This window comes from Moschus berezovskii, chromosome 11, assembly GCF_049115385.1.
Source record: "Moschus berezovskii isolate FMDL1 chromosome 11, NW_MosBer_1.0, whole genome shotgun sequence".
NCBI classification, from domain to species: Eukaryota; Metazoa; Chordata; class Mammalia; order Artiodactyla; family Moschidae; genus Moschus; species Moschus berezovskii.
The window spans coordinates 43,527,148-43,548,458 of record NC_142470.1 but is presented as its reverse complement, the minus strand read 5'-3'; the positions used below and the strand labels follow the sequence as shown (position 1 = coordinate 43,548,458).

General features: G+C 43.3%; 1 protein-coding gene and 1 non-coding gene across 4 annotated transcripts in view; both read right to left on the bottom strand.

Annotated features, from left to right (window-relative positions):
• The window catches only part of SPRED2 (sprouty related EVH1 domain containing 2), a 128,652-nt gene that overhangs the window by 10,632 nt on the left and 96,709 nt on the right, over window positions 1-21,311 (bottom strand). For all 3 annotated transcript variants that reach the window (XM_055401006.2, XM_055401004.2, XM_088841294.1), the window contains 2 exons: window positions 15,736-15,904; window positions 13,039-13,103 (listed from right to left, as the gene is read on the bottom strand). In XM_055401006.2, coding sequence (XP_055256981.1) covers window positions 13,039-13,103; window positions 15,736-15,904 — 234 coding nt within the window. The remainder of the gene's footprint in view (window positions 1-13,038; window positions 13,104-15,735; window positions 15,905-21,311) is intronic.
• TRNAV-UAC (transfer RNA valine (anticodon UAC)) lies at window positions 1,316-1,388 on the bottom strand. Its single transcript has one exon. It is a non-coding gene; the product is annotated as a tRNA-Val (tRNA).

Below are 21,311 nucleotides of genomic sequence, written 5' to 3'. Positions count from 1 at the left end.
TTTGACTTCGGTTTTTCTCTACTTGAATTCTTCTTGCCTATTTTTATGGGCAAGGTTGCAGGGTTATGCTAGTCCTGCAAACTAAGCTAGGCAGTGTTCCACCGTTTTCTACACTTTGGGGAGTTCTTTCTTTTTTTTAAATAACTGAGGTATAGTTGAATTACAATATTGTGTTAGTTTCAGGTGTATAGCAAAGTGATTCAGACATATATATATTTTGTCAAATTATTTTCCATTGCAGGTTATCAAAAAATATTGAATATGGTTCCTTGTGCTACAAAGTACATCCTTCTCGCTTATCTATGTTATGTATGGGAGTTATGTTTTTTAACCACCTAAATTTAGTCCTCCTTTTAAGGGGTATACCTTTGTCTACATTTTCAAAATTTTCTATGGTTATAGAAAAACATGTATTTTGAGTAATAAGCTTTGTGTGGCCTGGTTCTAAAGCCCTCTAACAAGGCAGTAAGACAAGACTTTAATAAGGAAACACAGGAGGCTGAGAAAATAAATGGAAGGGAGGTGGAAGCAAGAGTCAGAGGGTACAGACATGAAAGAGTGGGTGCTGGGAACCTCCAAATAATAAAAAGAGATACGACCAGTCTGACCAAGTCCACACTGGTAGCAGAAACACTGGAAGGCTGGCAACCATTCATTTTCTTCTCCCTCTTGGGGATGGAGGCAAATGGATGAATGCCACCTCCAGAGGGGCAAGCACAGCCACCTCATCCTCCGTGTGTCCTCAGGAGCACACGAGCTGTTGTCAACACACAGCACGCGGAGCCGAGCCTGCTCCGAGCAGCTGCTTCTGGAGGGTGACTGGCCTACGTGTTTTGAATAAGGCACAGAGAATAAAGTGAAGACACTGCTTAAGAAGCCAATCTGCGTCATCCAGGAATCATACAGAAACGTTAAGCAAAAATAGCACTTCTCGGAGAGAACTGGGAAACCTTGACTCCAGGCCAGGCGAGGACGTATGTCTCAGGATAGTTGTTGAAGCTCTGTGGGCCTCTGTCCTCGGGTGTAAAGTAAGGAGTTGCCCTGGATGATCTCCAAGGTTTCTTTGAGCTCTGAAAATTGTATGTGTGATCCTTCTGCCTTCCTCCTCAGAACGTTACAGAGGAGTTTGGCTAAGACTACTGCTTAGTTGATGAAGAGCCACAGGATGTGTGTCAACTACACCTCAATAAAAAAATAAGAAGTCATCACCACAGGGGAAAGAAAAGCTGCAGGACTGATTAATGAAAGTAGGACTCTGACCTGTATTATAGATGATTTATTTATTTTTTTGGTCTCCTGGCTTGGGGGATCTTAGTTCCCTGACCAGGGATTGAACCTGGGCCCTCTGCAGTGTAAGCACAGAATCCTAACCACTGGATCATCAGGGACTTCCAGATATTTTGAATTTTTAAAGATGGCTAACTAGTAGTTATGACCCCAATTTGTGTTATTTTTATTGCAGCCTACCACCAAAATATATTTCAGCCACTGATGCCACCAAAGCAATATTCAGTATTCTTCCTATTGCAAGGGTTTCCATTTTATTTATACACATGAGCATTTGAAAGTAAAAATGTGAAAGTGTTAGTAGCTCAGTTGTGTCCGAACCTTTGCGACCCTTCATGGACTCTAGCCTGCCAGGCTCCTCTGTCCATGGAATTCTCCAGGTAAGAATATTGGAGTGGGTAGCCATTCCCTTCTCCAGAGGGTCTTCCCAACCCAGGGACTGAACCCTGGTCTCCTGCATTGCAGGCAGATTCTTCACCATCTCCACCTTGGATGGGGAGGCGGCACTGATCACACGGAACTCTGGGCAGCTATTGCCTCTCAGGAGACAGTAAAGTGGATGGATGCGGGTGTCAGAAGGCTGCTAGCTCAGGTGATCTGGGGTTGAGCAAAGCAAGCCTTTCCACTCAGTAGCTATTAGAATGGCAGGCCCATCTATGGTCAATCCTTTTTCCCTCTGGTAAACAGGAACCTGTCCCCCATTCTGTCAACAGGTCTTTGGGCTGGCTCACCTGTCCTCACGGCTTACACTGGTTCCAGGTGTTCTCTTTTCAAAGAGGCAAGTAGAGCAGGAAACTGGGCTAGCTAGCAAGCAGTGTGGGTCTAAGAGGGGCAGATGGTGGAGGGAGAGGAGATGACTCTGTCCTAGACTCTAAGACATTATCCCATCTAGGACCCAGAGGAAGAAGTGGGCATTTGTCATTTGTGAAACGAAAAACAACAAAACCAAAATTCCCACACATTAAAAAAAAAAGTTTTAGGTTTCTAAATTTTGAAGTTAGGTAAAATATTGACATGAAAGGAAAGGACTCTCAAACCCACAGCTTAGTTTCACTGGCAGGGCTGTGAGCAGGAAGTGGGTTTTGGGTAACCTTGAGCATGTACTCTGCATGAATTAATAAAATGGAAATAGTAGTATATTACTATCCACAGCTTAAACAGATGAGATGGTACATGTGTAAGCAAAGAAAGACACAAGCTGGTGGGCTAGCAAAATGCCTTTGCCCTTCCTGAAACTGAGAGCATTTCAAAGCTTTTGTTTGAGCCTTAGACATTTAAATGCTTTAATTTAGCCACTATAGGTATTACATGTTGAATAAAAGATCCTCCTCTTACTATGCAATGTGAGCTTGATAATTATTGGCATTCAGAAGATAAAGCAGCTCTCATCTGTCTTCTGAGAACTTCCATGCCACCCTATACAGGGCTGGGTCTCAGCCAGCAGCATTTACGGGACACTGTTTCCTGGTGTCAGTCACAAAGCTTGCTTTTCTTAAGACACCACCGTAGATTAGTTTTACTAGTTAAACTGTAGAATTAATTTACATTTTCAACCTATTTTCTCTTTTACTTATTCTCTCCCTACCCCACTCTATCCCAGTCCCTTAATTCCAAGGGTAGAAACAATAGTTTTGATCAACTGATCTTCTAAAATGAGACTGGGGCTCTCAGGAGGGCACAGGAGAACCCCGCATCACACTGAAGAGTCAGCTGAGGTTTGGAGTCAATGCACTAGTTGAAAAGTCCATCATTTAGGTGGCTTTTTGGCAATGATGAGAATATGGTATATTTCATATATGTGAAATCTACTGAAACTTATTGAATAAATATTTCCCTTTCTCTACGTTCTCTGAAAGGCAGTAAGCAGATCTGGAGTTTGAATTCTAGGTGAACAAAGGATGGAGCTGGGTACAAGATGCTTCACCTCTTCAAGTCTTGGTGAGTTTATCTGCAGAAATGGAAGTGTCAAAAATGTTTAGAATTCCAGCCTTTCCCAGCCTCTGAACTCTGCCTAAGCAGGAGTCACATACCCCTTTCCAGACTTCCCTGGTGGTATGGTGGATAGGAATCCGCCTGCCAATGCAGGAGACACAGGTTCTATCCCTGGTCTTGGAAGATTCCATGTGCGGAGGAGCTAAGCCCATGCGCCGCAACTACTGAACCCTTGAGCTGCAACTACTGAAGCCCGTGCACCTAGAGCCTGTGCTCAACAAAAGAAGCCACTGCAATGAGAAGCTGGAGCACTACAAGGAAGAGAGTCCCCCTAGTTGCGACTAGAGAAAGCCCAAGTGCAGCAATGAAGACCCAGTGCAAAGAAAAAAATTAAAAAATTAAACCCTCAAAAAAATCCCCTTAGAAAAACAGAAAACAAACCCCATTTATTACAAAATTGGTAGATTTGCCTTTGGATTTCATGTGTGTTGGGGATGGATTAGGTGGAAAACAAACTCGAGAAAAGGGAAGTTCTGTGGCATTCTGCACTCTTCTGCTTCTCTAAGTAAAAGCTTGACATTTACAAAATTCCACAAATTTATTTTTTCTACTAAATCAAGAATGAAAATAACCACAACTTGCAAAGACTCAAAAGCTCACCTAGGACAAAAAAAAACCAACAAAAAAACCCCCTGCTGCTTCACACTTTGGCTTCAACTACTTGTTCTAGTCATGCTTTAGAAACACCTGGGGTGGGCGGGAGAGGTTGGATATGTCATTAGGAGCAAGTGCTCTGAATAGCCAGAAAGTAATCAGATGCATCTGGGAGTTCACGGTTCACATATTGCTGAAGCCTGGCTTGGAGAATTTTGAGCATGACTTTACTAGCGTGTGAAATGAGTGCAATTGTGCGGTAGTTTGAGCATTCTTTGGCATTGGCTTTCTTTGGGATTGGAATGAAGACTGACCTTTTCCAGTCCTGTGGCCATTGCTGAGTTTTCCAAATTTGCTGGCATATTGAGTGCAGCACTTTCACAGCATCATCTTTCAAGACTTGAAATAGCTCAACTGGAATTCCATCACCTCCACTAGCTTTGTTTGTAGTGATGCTTTCTAAGGCCCACTTGACTTCACATTCCAAGATGTCTGGCTCTAGGTCAGTGATCACGTTATCGTGACTATCTTGGTCGTGAAGATCTTTTTTGTATAGTTCTTCTGTGTATTCTTGCCACCTCTTCTTAATATCTTCTGCTTCTGTTAGTTCCATACCATTTCTGTCCTTTATCAAGCCCATCTTTGCATGAAATGTTCCCTTGGAATCTCTAATTTTCTTGAAGAGATCTCTTGTTTTTCCTATTCTGTTGTTTTCCTCTATTTCTTTGCATTGATTGCTGAGGAAGGCTTTCAAGAGGCACCAGAGATCAAATTGCCAACATCCGCTGGATTATGGAGAAAGCAAGAGAGTTCCAGAAAAACATCTATTTCTGCTTCACTGACTATGCCAAAGCTTTTGACTGTGTGGATCACAATAAACTGTGGAAAATTCTGAAAGAGATGGGAATACCAGACCACCTGACCTGCCTCTTGAGAAACCTGTATGCAGGTCAGGAAGCAACAGTCAGAACTGTACATGGAAAAACAGACTGGTTCCAAATAGGAAAAGCAGTACGTCAAGGCTGTATATTGTCACCCTGCTTATTTAACTTATATACAGAGTATATCATGAGGAACGCTGGGCTGGAAGAAGCACAAACTGGAATCAGGATTGCTGGGAGAAATATCAATAACCTCAGATATGCAGATGACACCACTGTTATGGCAGAAAGTGAAGAGGAACTCAAAAGCCTCTTGATGAAAGTGAAAGAGGAGAGTGAAAAGGTTGGCTTGAAGCTCAACATTCAGAAAACGAAGATCATGGCATCTGGTCCCATCACTTCATGGGAAATAGATGGAAAAACAGTGGAAATAGTGTCAGATTTTATTTTGGGGGGCTCCAAAATCACTGTGGATACTGAGTGCAGCCATGAAATTAAAAGACACTTACTCCTTGGAAGGAAAGTTATGACCAACCTGGATAGCATATTAAAAATCAGAGACATTACTTTGCCAACCAAGGTCCGTCTAGTCAAGGCTATGGTTTTTCCCGTGGTCATGTATGGATGTGAGAGTTGGACTGGGAAGAAAGCTGATCGCCGAAGAATTGATGCTTTTGAACTGTGGTGCTGGAGAAGACTCTTGAGAGTCCCTTGGACTGCAAGGAGATCCAACCAGTCCATTCTAAAGAAGATCAGTCCTGGGTGTTCATTGGAAGGACTGATGCTAAAGCTGAAACTGCAATACTTTGGCCACCTCATGCGATGAGTTGACTCACTGGAAAAGACTCTGATGCTAGGAAAGGTTGGGGGCGGGAGGAGAAGGGGACGACAGAGAATGAGATGGCTGGATGGCATCACTGACTCGATGGACATGAGTTTGAGTGAGCTCCAGGAGTTGGTGATGGACAGGGAGGCCTGGCGTGCTGTGATTCATGGGGTCGCAGAGAGTCGGACACGACTGAGCGACTGAACTGAACTGAATCAGATGCAGCTGGTTATAAACAGGATGTCACCAGTTCAAGCATAGGGCACGAGGAAGAACTACATTTCCCAGTCTCGGCAAACACATGGCTAAAAGCTGATGATGCTGCAAAAGACATTTTTCCTACACGAAGGAGGACTGCCTACCTGAGAAATTAAAGGACGATGAGACACTGCAAATATAACCAGCCTTTCTTAACTGGGTTCTAGGAGAGAATTCCAACCCACGCAAGATGCTATGAATGACTCTTCCCAATGCTGCAAAGGACCGTACACAGTTAGTGCTATTCCAGGTGCACAGAAAAGAAGGTAATTCATTGCAGAGGATGGATGCTGTAAAGCGTGAGGAATCCCTGTGGAGAAGGGCTGCCAAAATCCAGTAGCTATACTGAGGTGGGAGAATAAACCTAAACCTTTTTTAGGGTATGCCTTCCTATTGCTATTCTGGGGACTTTGGGGCTGTAACACTTGCTCAGGCTTCAAGTTTGTCATACGGATGTGCCACATGGGGCACTGGTCACATATTTATTCTCTTATCTTTTCTCCCCTTTCCAACTTGGGTCCAAAAGAACCCTAAAACTTAACGCTTGTATAAGGATGATATATAAAAAATAGGACAGCTGAAAAACCATAAATATAATTATTCAACAGAGAAGGAGAAAAATGGTAGTGATGAATGGGAAAGCTGAGGAGATGGTGTTCACTGCTCCTCTGTTGTGAACTAACTGTCATCTCAGGCAAGTCCTCCATCTGATACGGAGTGGCTTCCACGACTGTGTCTATAAAATGAGGCCAATCTTACTTTGTCTGCCAGAAGGAAGGAGGCTGACTTATCTGATGTGAACTCAAAATCCCTTTCAATTTCAAGACCTAGAATTCTGAGGAGCTGGCATGTCTACAGCTGTTCTCGCTTCCCTGCAAGCCAAACGTTTCCAGCTAACTCTCATCAGCTCTCCTACTTTTCATGTGTCATTAGGACATACTGCTTCCTAACACAAGGCAGCGGAGAAGGCGACGGCACCCCACTCCAATACTCTTGCCTGGAAAATCCCATGGATGGAGGAGCCTGGTGGGCTACAGTCCATGGGGTCGTTAAGAGTCGGACACGACTGAGCGACTTCACTTTCACGCATTGGAGAAGGAAATGGCAACCCACTCCAGTGTTCTTGCCTGGAGAACCCCAGGGACGGGGGAGCCTGGTGGGCTGCCGTCTATGGGGTCGCACAGAGTTAGACACGACTGAAGCGACGTAGCAGCAGCAGCAGCACAAGGCAGAAAAAACAGTCGGGAGGAGTAGAACACTGAGAGCACAGAACTCAACCTCTGCTGTGTATCTTCAGTCTCTTTAGCCCCCCAGAAGGGGAAATCAGGGCTTCTGTAGCTAATCAGGATTACTGGATTCCCCCTTCTCCCTTGACTACATGCCCCCCCTTTTCTGAGAAAACTCCCTCTCATTTTCCTTTTTAAAAAAGTCTCAGAATGGCCATCATCAAAAAACCTACAAACAATAAACGCTGGAGAGGGTGTGGAGAAAAGTGAACCTTTTTGTACTGTTGATGGGAATGTAAATTGATACAGCTACTATGGAAATTCCTTAAAAAACTAATAATAAAACTACCATATGACCCAGGAATCCCACCTCTCAGCACATACCCTGAGAAAACAATAACTGAAAAAGACACACGTACCCCAATGTTCACTGCAGTACTGTTTACAAGAGTTAGGACACGGAAGCAACCTACATGTCCATCGACAGATGAATGGATAAAGAAGCTGTAGTACATACATACGATGGAACATTACTCAGTCATAAAAAGGAACACATTTGAGTCAGTTAAGGTGAGGTGGATGCAACTAGAGCCTGTTATACAGAGTAAGTCAGAAAGAGAAAAACAAATATTGCATATTAGTGCATATATATGGAATCTAGATATCATATATGGTACTGATGAACCTATTTACAAGGCAGAAGTAGATACAGAGACATAGAGAACAGACTTGTGGACACAGTGGGGAGAGGAAAGGGTGGGACGAATTGAGAGAGCGGCACTGAAACGCATACATCGCCGTATGTAAAACAGATAGCAAGTGGGAAGTTGCTGTGTAACACAGGCAGCTCAAGCCAATGCTCGGTGACAACCTAGAGGGGTGGGAGGGGAGTTCAAGAGGGAAGGGACGTAAGTATACTTTTGGCTGATTCATGATGTTATAATTATCGTCCAATTACAAATAAATTAAAAAAAATCAGTACATGTGTACCATTTAATATCTCAAATGGCAATCTTGCCCCTCTCCAAGTGAGGCAAGTAAAACAGCTTCTCATGCTCCAGAGAAATAAACCCAATTCTTGTGGTTCTTTCTTCATGCATTTCTCCCCATCTTTTCAATGGCATCTCATTATACTCCTCGTTCTTGATTTGCAGATTTGGATATTATTTAAGACCTTCTTATTATGGAAGACGAGGACTTAGCTATTTTATACACCCCCAAGTATCTTTCTATAAAGCAAATATTTCCCTAATCCCCCAGCTTCAGAGCCAGAATCCAGCCACTCAGCACAATGACAGCTGAAGCAGTGACAGCACTTGACCACAGATTCTCAGTGAGCCTGCTCTGGAAGTCCGTGTACCCTGCAGCTGCACTCTCCCAAGATCATATTAAAATTCTCCTTGTCTAGCTATGAAGATGCTAATAACATTCAGAAGTGATTTTAGAGCTCTGTGGCAGTGAATAAACCACCAGGTTTCAATGGACCAAAGCCTACAAAATAGGAATTTAGAAAACTGTTCATTAAATGACCATAAAACCCAGAGCCTCTCTAGTTCTGCACAGTCCATTTTCTCTGCTCATTCTCTCCCCATCTCCGTTGAGCCTCTTCCCTAAGGGCTCCAAACCCTCTTGGTCCCAGAGGCTTCGACTGAAGGGATCTGGGTGAAGTCAGCCCCAGGCTGGGGAGCAAATCAGCTCGGCCCCTCCGAGGCACCACACTGCTCATCTCTTGAGTTCATGGGGGCCTTCTCCACAAGATACATTAGAGAACATCTCCCCCACAAGACAAGAGGGAACAGAATTGAGGGTCTTTCCATGCTGTCCCTCTCAAGGATCCCTGGTTGTGAAGAGAGAAAGCCGTCTGCCAGGGGCATGGATGGGAGTATGCGGACTCCCGGCGATGCCTCCAAATGCCCACTGCGGACCGCTAGCCTTTGTTCTCATTGCTTAATATTCTTCGCGTGACTCATAAATCTGCATCACGTGACTCAGGCATTGGAATCCACGCGCCCCCCATATTTAATGCCTGGCCAGCTAGGCATTTCTGTTCTCCTGGATGGACCATAGTATCTGAGCCTTGCCAGGGAGGAGAGATGGCGGGGCTGGGTGGGAGGGGACAAGGAGCACCAACAGCCAAGGCGGAGACTGGGCAAGGATGCTCAAACCTCACCTCCTAGTTGTGGACGCAAAAGAAAACACGGCAAGAAAAACACAACATAAAGCTACTGAGAATCCCTCAAAACCACCACCTGAAATGGCAACCCACTCCAGTACTGCCTGGGAAATGCCATGGACAGAGAAGCCCGGCAGGCCATAGTCCATGGCGTCGCAATGAGTTGGACACAACTGAAGCGACCAAGTATGCCGGATAACAAGCCAATGAACACTTTGGCCACCGGATGCAAAGAGCCGACTCACTGGATGCATGTTATATGTTGGAGGATGACTTGGAGGAGGGGGCAACCCCAACCCCCCCCCCCCCCGAGGAGAAGTTGTTGGGCTTGGGTGCTCAAAAAGCATGGGCTGATGCTTTTTGAAAGCCGACTCTTTCCCTGATACTGGGAAAGACTGAAGGCAAGAGGAGAAGGGGGTGGCAGAGGATGAAATGGTTAGATAGTGTCACTGACTCAATGGACATGAGTTTGAGCAGACTCTTGGAGACGGTGAAGGTCAGAGAAGTCTGATGTGCTTCAGCCCATGGGGTTGCAAAGTGCTGGACATGATTTAGCGACAGAATAACAACAATGAATAAAATATGAAACCCTGTGATTGTTACACAGTATATTGGGGTTCAGATCACCCATTTACTGAGCACCTATACAGCCAAGCGTCATAGGGCTGCAGAGACTATAATGAATAACCTGCTTTGAGCTAAGTAAAGTCACTTGTTCAGCAGATAAAATGTGAAAGTCAAAAAGGAGGCAGGCTTTTGAGTAGCAAGAGAGGGATTAACAAGAACGCTATAGGAGAGAAGAGAAAACAATCATAATTGGTTGAGGGTGAAACAGTAAGACACATGGATGGATAAACAGTCCAAGATCCAGAAAATCAGAGCAGTTGCTAATCTGGAGTCTCTGGTGGTGGCTCCGTCGGCAAAGATGTGGACACACACCAGGCTGGTGGCAGGAGGGGCGAGGGAGGACTGTAAAGGCAACTAGCAACGCATGGGCGGTTACGTGTGTGTCTGCACGCGCGTGCACACATGCTGAGCTGGATGCTAATTTCACGTGGAGGACTTGCAACATGGTTCTGCCATCCTGAGAAGTCGGGGGCACAGGCCAGTTTAGGGGCTGGGAGTCAGGACACTCACTGTGAGCAGAGACAGCCCATGCCTTTTGAGCAACCAAGCCCAACAACTTCTCCACCGGGGGGGTTTGGGGTTGCCCCCTCCTCCACGTTATCCTCCAACATATAACATGCATCCATGTGTTGTTCAGTGTCCTATTTTCCTCCTGGTCCCAAGGAATGCCTTGAAGTAGAGGGAACCCTTGGCTCCAGCAGCACAAACAGATCTCTTCCTGGTTCCTAAGTTATGCCTCTGAAGGTTTTCTCCTATACACACTATTCTCTTAGAAATTCTCCTTCTGGCTCACTGTAAGTGGTAAGAGGGTCTATCACCATTTATACTCTTTCTAAATGAGTTCAAAGTCCTAATCATCTGTCTTACCAACATCAGTTTTAGAATGCAACAAACTTTGGGAAGCCGTAGCCTCTCTAAGAGTTAACCTGGCTGCTCGAACTTCCACGGCTCCAGCTTTTAGAGACATCCCTGACTTCTTAGGACAAAAAGTCTCACGACAGGGAACTTGTGAACAAACAGGAAACCTGGTGCGTCAGCCCCTGACAACCCTCCCATCCTTACATGGGACGTTGCTAATGGTCACTGGCCTCATGGCTGGGCTTGTCTTGGGGGAAGGGCGGTACTGTTATTAAGAGGCCCCTGTGTGTAAACAAGTGGAATGAAGGTAAGGACTGTGTACGGCAGGGCCCACAGGGAATACAATGAAGTCGGGCTTCTCCCGCGGTGAGTTTCTAAGTGCCTGGAAACAGCGGGGCAGTTCCTACACGTCCTTCCAGGCGTTCGGCATTACCCAGAACAGCACATTGATTCCCTGTGGATTAAAGGACAAAGCCAGCAGGGATGCCGGCTTCTATGGCCCAGTCCCTCTCGCCTGCTCCTGCTTCCATAAATCACACTGGCAGGTAGCTGGGAAGCAGCTGTGGATGACAGCGTTGCTCTGGAGCACAGGAAGCCACCTTTTAACCCGCCTGCTGTTGTTTGTCTCTCAAACGTGACAAAGGAACAGATGTAAGCAACATGCCAACTGCTGAGAGGATCTGCGTGGAGCGCTATAGGAAGCCTGCTCAGAGTGCATCACGCCAGCCGCTCCGTGGAGGCACAACTGAGTTCATTTCCTGGCACTCACCCTCCAACTGCACCGACAAGCACTCTCTGCTCACGTCAGGTTGGGGTCTGCAATGTGTAGACAACTCACCATGTACAGCCCTGCTGCCACCTTCACCCCCTGCCTCAAAGCCCCTTCCCAAACCCTGTTCCAACACCACCAAAGTCCAGTCCAGCCTCAGCTCCTGGAAGTCTTCTCTGACCCCCATGCCCCATCCTGGGCCAGAGCATTTAACAGTCTGGGCCAGTTTCTAAGCCTCTCACAGGGCCATATCCTCCCTGTCCAAACCATCCGGTTACCTCCATGAGGGATGGGGCCGGGTTCACCCACCTTTGTCTTCCCAGAGTTGCGCTTTTCAAATCACTAGTTGCAGGATGAATGGGTCAGGAATCACGTTTACAGGGTTACAACTAATATTTAAAATACTAAATTAAAAAAAAAAAGCTTATAAAAGATACTTTTGGGACAACTAAGGACTTATTGAGGAACTATTAGAGGATATTATGAAATTCCTATTAATTTTCTTAGGTCCAGTAACGATGTTGTGTAGGAGAATATCTTATTTTTTAAGAGATGCATGTTCAAGTATTTAGAGGCGACTTACTTTCAACCGGATCAACAGAAAAAATACCTCTGTGCAAGCTGACACATATGCGGAGATAAAGCAAACAGGGTAAAATATTATCACTGCTGACTCTAGATAGAGTATACAGGCTTTCACTGTACTAGTCTTTAAATTTTCTTACATGCTTGAAACGTTTAATAATGAAACAGAAGAAAATGAAGAAGAAATCAGAATGCAGGGCATGAAATATGATCTGGTTTGGGGTGTCTATTGGATGTGTATCCTAGGTTACAATTTGAATGTATTTCCTCCTTTGCATCGAGGCCAAGACTCTGAAATGCTGCCCTACAGTTCTTCACTGTACCAAGCGCGTAGCAGGTGCACTCTGAACTGTTTAACTTCTAGAAGCACAGAATTTTAGTGAAGGGGCAAGCTGAGAAATCATTTAGTCTCCGGTTACATCCCATTAACGCCAGCTATGTCAAAATATCCAAGCCATTTCCTGCCTTAGCACATTTGGCCCTGACCTCAACTCAGCCTTCAGGACTCTTATCAGATGTTTAATTACTCATCAGGAAGGCTGCTCCCCTGCCCCCTCCATGCCAGGGAGGTGGTTAGTGGAAGACTCCAAGAGTAGGGTGCCAGCTGTCTCAGTGTGCTGGGGATTGAAGTATGTCTTTTGTGGGACTAAGGACTTTCAGCGCTAAAATTAGGACAATCCCAGGCAAACCAGGATGGCTGTTCACCCTAAATGTGAAGGAACTCTGGGAGAGGGCCTTGGACAGATCCAGGAGAGCTGACACCATATGCGTTGTAGCATCATGGGAACATGAGGGGCTAGAGCAAATCCAGGGCAGCGAAATTATGACGAGACAGAGATCTCCCTGACAACATCCTGACAGCAACAGCAAATGCCAAATTGCCAAGTGTCTCTCATGCCCCTAAACAGAACCTCTGATTATTCACCAACTCATGTGGAAAGCAAAAGACCATGGGAACTTACTGTAAAAACGTCATCATCACCAAGCTCAGCCTCATTGTGGATGGTGGAAGATGATGTTGTTGAGCCTAAAAAAGACACAAAAACCACAAAAAAGTGTTTCCAAAGAGGATAAGTCAAAGCCAATCATTTAAAGAAACCACATCCTACTCCTTTCATATGTGGATCACCAGCAGAAATGTTACTTGGGAATTAAATGCTTTAATTTTTAAATAGAATTTATTTATTCATTTATGGCTGCACTGGGTCTTTTTTTACTACATGTGGACTTTCTCTAGCTGTGGCGAGCAGGGGCCTATTCTTTGTTGCGATGCACGGGCTTCTCACTGTGGTGGCTCTTCTCGTGCAGCACAGACTCTAGGCGTGTGGGCTTCAGTAGTTGTGGTGCTTGGGCTCAGATGCTCCATGGCACGTGGACCTTCCTGGACCAGGGATAGAACCTGTGTCCCTTGCATTATTGGGCACATTCTTAACCACTGTTCCACTAGGGAAGTCCTTACATATTTTTAACTTGCTCTTGTTTAACTGATTCTAGCCAGCATGCTCCCTAAATGAATTCTGCTTGCTGTTGTTCCCAAATCGACCCCTCAAACGTCCTCACTGATCAGTGGAGAATAAGCACACAAAGAGGTGCCGAGGAGGTGGTGCTCAGAGAGCCTCCCCACGGCTCTGAAGGACCCCCCACCCCCACTGCGGAGTGGGAAAAGCACTGGTCGGAGGACCCCAGGTTAGATCTGCCACCATCACACTGTGAAACTGGACTTGGATCTCTGGGTTTCCCATTTACCCACAAAGGGACGTGACTAAATAGCTAGTGTGGTCGCCTCCTCTTCTGAAATTTAGACACTATAAACCCCAGACTGTGGGAGAAGCCACCTTCTAAACTGGTACCTGGGCAGAAAGGTTTTTTTCTTGTAATACTGGCAGTGAGTTTTGCAGGTCAACATTTAGGATAATGTAAAAAAAACAAAACAAAACCAGTTTATTCTATCAGGGAACGACATGGTTATTTACAGTTCAACTGATTTATTTGTTCATCTCTTTCTTCATCCCGGTAGGCAAATCATGTAACTTCTTCCTTTCCCTCCTAATAGCACCCCATTTACGTGGATCAAATTAACTAACCCTGTTAATGGCCAAAAAGGGAAAACATACTTAAATTTGCATAAGTGATAGATTACCAAAAGAGAAATTCAGTCTGCATCATCTCCTTTTTCTTGGTTAGGCCTTATGAAATGCACATTTAGAAAGCATTTTGCTATTACATAAAATTGAACTCAAAAGACTTGCTCAGAAAGGGATGAGAAATAAATTCCCAATGAAGGCTCACAGGAAGAAAAACAAGCCCCATAATACCACGTGTGCAGTTCTTATTGCTTTTTGACTCTTAGATCTCTATTATTTGAGTCACAATAGTCCATCAATCTTTAAGGCAAGTTTGATAGAACAGAGCTAGGTATGAGAAAAAATTAAACGTAAGAGAACCAAATTTTGTGTGTGGCTTCAGTGATTAAGCACATGGACATAGTACAAACTTCTTTCAGTAACACAGGAGTGGGCTTCCATGATGGCCCCGTGGCTAAGACTCTATGCTCCCAATGCAGGGGGGCCAGGTTTGATCCCTGGTAAGGGAACTAGATCCCACACACTGCAACTAAAGATTCTACATGCTGCAGCTAAGACATAACACAGCCAAATAAATAAATCAATTAAAAGAAAATAATACAGGAGTTATTTTCCCATCTAAACATTTAAAAGCTATGTTTAATAATAAGATTTTAAATATTATCCACTGGTGTCAGACTTATGGTGTAAACACTGGTTTCTACTCCTTTTGTCTGCCCCCGTGGCTGTAGTTCTCAGATTCATTGTTCCAGCTAGAACCGTCTCCCTGATGATTTTAACAGATTTTTTTTTTCTTTTGAGATCTGCTTTTCTCTCCTCCCCCAAATGAAGAAAATGACTTTAGAAAACATTTCTCTCTTATACACATGAAATTCATATTCTTTTGTGATTAATCTAACCAAATTCTGAATATGGCTTTACTGTGCCTTGCTTGATATATTTCTTTGTTCACAGGTTGACTATGACACTTTGAAACTTCTGATTTGATAGCTGAATGTGTCGAAATGGAGAATTTGTGTGTTTGCATCCGTGGACACTAGAAAAGCCCCTGAGAACTGACTGCCCAAGAGCCTTTCGGACCATGATTAAATGCCACACAGTCTACCAGCTGCTCACTCACAGACTAAGGAATCACAGATTCCTTCTCCTTTCCAGTGGCAGCTGTACTCCTGGGCCCTCATTACACAACAGTGGGAAGGCCTAGAGCCTCTTCTGGGCCCATTAGAATCCATTCTCCACCTCTGGACCAAGACAGGTTGCACCCAAGTTTTTTTTCTCAGGAAAAGGTGAAATATATCAAAAAGTCATTTACATGGATGTCTAGAACTTGTCTTTCCGGAGCAGTCTAAAAATCAGTTGGAATCACTCATTTCTCTGAAATCCATCTCCTTCTCCACTGCACTGTCACTTAGAATATTTTTCTCCTTGGATGTTCCTAAAGTTTTGGCCTCTACCAACCTGGCCCCCAACCCTCCTGCAAATAATCCACAAATATGTGATGGCAGACAATTGGGATTAAAAAGAACCTGGAAACTTCCCACAGCCCCACTGAGAATGCAGTGATAAATTCAATACCTTCTATTAGGTCTTCGATTGCTTTCCTCACTCCCCTGTCAAAGGCTCGAGCGTCAGCAGGGCTTTGGAAAGTAAGTCCAAACTTCCTATTGTCGACCTTCCAATGATGAAAGGTTGGGTTGGCTTTGGTGTAGACCAAGTCCTTTCTCACATAGCATTCCAATACCACCTGGAGGATTGAAATACACAGGTGGGTTACTTCTTAAATATTAATGATGGTGTCTGGTTACAAAAATCTAACTAGGAATGGCTGTTTTTGATGGCAAGTGACGAAACTCCCCTCTCTGGCTTCGTGCATCTGTGAAGGCTTCTTAGAGGAAGGCTTTGCCTGCCTCTGTTGAGCATCCACTCCTTGCCGCTACCCCACCCCCACCTTGGTGGTCCTTGCTGTATTGCTCTGCTCCTTAACCATGCTCTGCATTTTACTCATTTTCCTTCCTCCAGCCCCTAGCTGGGGGTGGAGGGGTGGAGTGGGGCTCTAACCTGAGGCTCAGTCTTGGGGCTTTGCTCTATTCTAGGTTGATTGCTTTTCCCTCAGGGCCTTTGCACTCATGACTCTCAATCCTCCTTCTCCTGTCCTAATGCTGTTTCTCAGTGACGTCAAATTCAACAAGCTGAGAAAATAACTAACTTATTCTGAAATTGCTGCCCTTAGTTTCCTATGCCAACTTCTTATCTAGCAATGCCAACCTCTGTTAATTTTCTCTGGCCTGAATCTCCATGGTTTCCTTTTGCCTCTTCTGCTTGTTCTATCCCCTGTTTATGTTAAACACCGAGTACATTTCATTTTCCCTTCAGTATATTTTGTATCAACCCTGGTTCAATTGCTACCACCCTGATCTAAGGTCTCTAATAAACCTTTTATCTGGATTATTAGAACATTCTCCAAATTTCTAGCAATCTAGACTCAGAGCTGCCTTTTCACTAGGCTATGACTTGGAGGAGATTGTCTTGGACTTTTGATCTTTTTATCTCTAAAGCGGAAATAACACCAACATTATCAATGAGAACATATGCACGAACATGCTCTGAAAACACTGAACAGTGAGAAACCTAAAGGGCTATACATACTTCCCAGGATACTGAATCCTGTTTTCTACGCTTTTACTTCAGTTTTTATCACCTTCACAATTTAGTACTTGATTTCATATTATTTTCTAAGAGTTTCATGTGCTTTATTTAGTCTTGTTCCTTTAACTAGACTGTAAAAAGATCAAGATGTCTTATAAAATAACTCCCTCTATGTACAGAGTGCTACTGCTGGCAAAGATGTCAGAGTTCAGTATTATAGAATAAAAGAGGCACTGAAATCATGGGAATGTAAACTCCATTCTTTATTCATAGATAGCTCCAAAATATCAACCATATTTATTTTATAGTTTCATTATGTATATATCAAATGATTTCGCTAAGTTTTACCAGATATGATCTTGTTCAGCAAAGTTCTACTTTTAATGAAATGAGATACTGTTAGTTTTAGATTAAGTGAAAGAGTGAAATTAATAAAAATTAGAGAGTATCTTAAAATGAATAAAATTTCAAGAATACATCTAAGCAGACAGAAATTAAGCATTGCCTAATAAATGTATGGATGTGAGAGTTGGACTGTGAAGAAAGCTTTTTGCCGAAGAATTGATGCTTTTGAGCTGTGGTGTTGGAGAAGACTCTTGAGAGTCCCTTGGACTGCAAGGAGATCCAACCAGTCCATTCTAAGGGAGATCAATCCTGGGTGTTCATTGGAAGGACTGATGCTAAAGCTGAAACTGCAATACTTTGGCCACCTCATGCGACGAGTTGACTCACTGGAAAAGACTCTGAGCTGGGAAAGGTTGGGGGCGGGAGGAGAAGGGGACGACAGAGAATGAGATGGCTGGATGGCATCACCGACTCTGTGGACATGAGTTTGAGTGAACTCCAGGAGTTGGTGATGGACAGGGAGGCCTGGCGTGCTATGATTCATGGGGTCACGGAGAGTCGGACACGACTAAGCGACTGAACTGAACTGAATAAATGTTCTCTAACTTAATAGATGAGAATAGTCAAACTGGCCTATCCAAGCATCGCAAGCAGTTAACTTTATTCCATTGTGTTGAAGGAAGACAATGGTCCCCTCACACAGTTCTATTTATGATTAAATTGCTTATTATGGGCATTTTCCCCTAAGAATAGCGCAATGATTAAATGTCAGCCCAGCCCCATTCCAAAGTGGGGAAATCCAAATAACCAAGGCTTTAGCTAACAAATGTTATCTATTTTAGAATTTAATAGTCTCAATGCAAAATCTCAAAATAAACTTTTTTGTAAAAACAAACATTTCCAGTTTCTCCATATTTTTATGGTGAAAAAATTAGCCTTTGGTTGACATTTTCTGAGTTTAAGATTATTCCAAACATACATGTTCCTAGAGAAGTGTAATAAATTCTTAGAAAAGTAAAGTTTAGCCACCTAAACTATGTGGGAGGAGGGATGGGGAGGAGACCAGATACTATCTCTTTATCCTCTTCAACAAAATTATATCATTATATATCTATGTAAGTTTAATGACAAAAATGATAACATTCAAATGCTATAATCTTCATAACAGGTATAACCACTTAGTGAAGTTTTGGCATAATAGGTATTAATCCTCTAAAATGAAGTTTGGGAATTTGACTAAAACTTGAGAAAGGCTTTTAAAAATGGCTTTTTCATAGAGAGGCATGGGGAGAAAAATAAGTGATTATATATTCTTGTTGAAGGTATTTCATCCCTCATTTGAAGCTATTAACATTCTCAGACTGGTACATACTTATTGCCTTCTGAACGGTATCTGTTGCATTTGACAATAAAAAATTACATTAATCTTCACCTGAGTTCATAGAGTTGGCTTTATTTTAGAGCACCTGCTTTCATTAAAGTCTAAGCACATTCAAGAAAATGCAAATACAGTTCCTAATAAGCTCTCTTGGATGGGAAAGAGGTTTTAAACAAAATTTCTTTGTCTTGTCCCTTCCAACAAATACCATTTTGCTGTTTCACAATCTGTGATGAAAGTAAATAACCTTCTAAGTGATGAACCAAAGAATACATTTTATGAAACTTGTGGTCATTTAGTGGGATTAAAATGAAATAGTCACTGCTTTTCCTTTATTTTTTTCTTCCATTTTTAAAAACCTTACCAGCCTGTGAAGCGGAGAAGGAAATGGCAACCCACTCCAGTATTCTTGCCTAGAGAATCCTGTGGACAGAGGAGCCTGGTGGGCTGCCGTCTATGGGGTCGCACAGAATTGGACAGAACTGAAGCAACTTAGCATGCATGCATGCACTGGAGAAGGAAATAGCAACCAACTCTAGTGGTCTTGCCTGGAGAATCCCAGGGACGGAGGAGCCTGGAGGGCTACTGTCTATGGGGTCACAGAGTCAGACATGACTGAAGTGACTTAGCAGCAGCCCGTGAAGGGACCTTCCCAGGTGGTGCTAGTGGTAAAGAACCCGCCTGCCAGTGCAGTAGACACAGGAATTGCGGGTTTGATCCCTGGATCAGGAAGATCTCCTGGAGAAGGGCATGGCAACCAACTCCAGTATTCTTGCCTAGAGAATCACCATGGACAGAGGAGCCTGGAGGGCTCCACTCTAGAGGGTCTCAAAAAGAAATCCATACTGTAGAAGGTTCAATATAGCGGAGTCCATGAAGGCTCCATTCTTGCTCAGCTCTCTGTCTGTCCCCTCAACACCTCTTTATCTCCAGAGCTCCCCACTGACAGCATGGGCACTACCTTAGTCCCCTTCCGGCAGTTTCTTTATGCACCCACATAAGTTTGTGTGTGTGAGTCTGTTTAAATGTAGCCACACCTATACACTGGTCTTCAACTTGCCTTTTTCTCAAAAATATGTCTCAGAGATACAGGAAGGTAAAAAATGACTCCGTTTAGTGGCTGCATAATATTCGTCAGAACAGATATATGAGAATTGTTCTGCCATTCTCCATACTAATGGGCATTCAAGGTCATTTCTAACTGGTCACTTTTAAAGACAATGCTGAAATGAACATTCTTGGACATGTTCTCAAAGTTTGGTATTTGGGCTCTTGGGAGCCTTCCCTCTACAATTCCAGGTCCTTTCAGGGGGTTCAGGGTGGCAGAACTATTTTCATATATTAATGCATTTTTGCTTGTTCATTGTGCTGCCAGCCCTGCTAATGCTGCAAAAGGAACAGTGGGTTAAACTGCTGTGCTGAGGCTCAATCAAGGCTCGGCAGTAGCACCAAACAGTACCAAAGCCACCGGCTTCACCACTGGCACGCACAGTGGAAAAAAAGCCAGTCTTATGTAGGGTTGTCCTTGATGAAGCAGTTAAAAACGACTGAAATCTTGACCCATGAATACACATCTTTCATTTTGTGTGATGAAATGGATGTACATGTAACTGGATTCTCCTATCTGTGTCCACACTTGATCTGCTGTAATATGTTGCTTTGGCTGAAGGACAAGAAGAAACTGGCTTTACACAAATGCACAGTTGGAAAGGGAAGAGGATCTCTCACAGACTTTTTATTTCCGCTGCAAATGGAAGAGTGACGACCGTCTCAAGGAAAATGTGCGTAACTGCTGCCGTTTTGAGTTGAACTAACTGCTTTTCTCATGGATCATCAGGTTTACTTGAAAGAACAACCTACAGATGAACTATGGTCATTCAGACTTGGGTACTTTTTTTTGAAGATGAACACAGTGAGTCTGTCACCTCACGGAAAGCAAGGAGATATCTGTTGACAATAATAAAATTTGAACTTTCAAGTGAAAATTAGAATTTTATCAATACTTAAAAAGACTTTTCTAATGACATTAGTGGTGATATTAAGAAATGTGATTTTTTTTGATACTGTAGAATTAAGTGTATCAACATTTGGAAGATCTGTGTAACTCAGTAAACCATTATTTTCCAAATGACCAATGCATGATGTTTACAAAATCGGGAATGAGTAAAAGATTGATGCAAAGAGAAAGGTAAATCAGTGGATTTTAATGTAATAAGAGTATGAAAAGGTTTCAGAGTTCACATTTAAGAAACTACTACAAACTGAGTTTTGGTTTAGATTGAAGTGTTAATATATCAATAATGATCTGAAAAGGCTATTAAAATAGTTCTCCATTTTCCAACTGCATATCTGTGTGAGGATGGATCTTCTTCATATACTTCAGTCAAAACAACATATTACAACAGATTGAAAGCAAGAGTACATATTCAGTTCAGATCAGTCGGAATCCAGCTATCTTCTACTAGGTTAGATATTAAAGAGCTCTGCAGAAATGCAAAGCAATGCTATTCTTCTAATCATTTTTTTTCCTGGAAAATAGCTATATAGTTATTTGCCAGAAACAATGTCATTTATGCTAACCCTACTGTTTAAGATTTTGAACAATTTCAGTTTTAACTGCTAGTGTGGTAAATAGTAGTAGCTTATAGCCTATCAGACAAAAGCATTTTAGGGTCCTCAATAAATTTTTAGAGAGTAAAAGGATTCTGAGGCCAAAAATGTCTGAGAACTGCAGCTATCTATAAAGCTCAGTAAGTCTATTTCCATAGGATAGGGTTTAGAT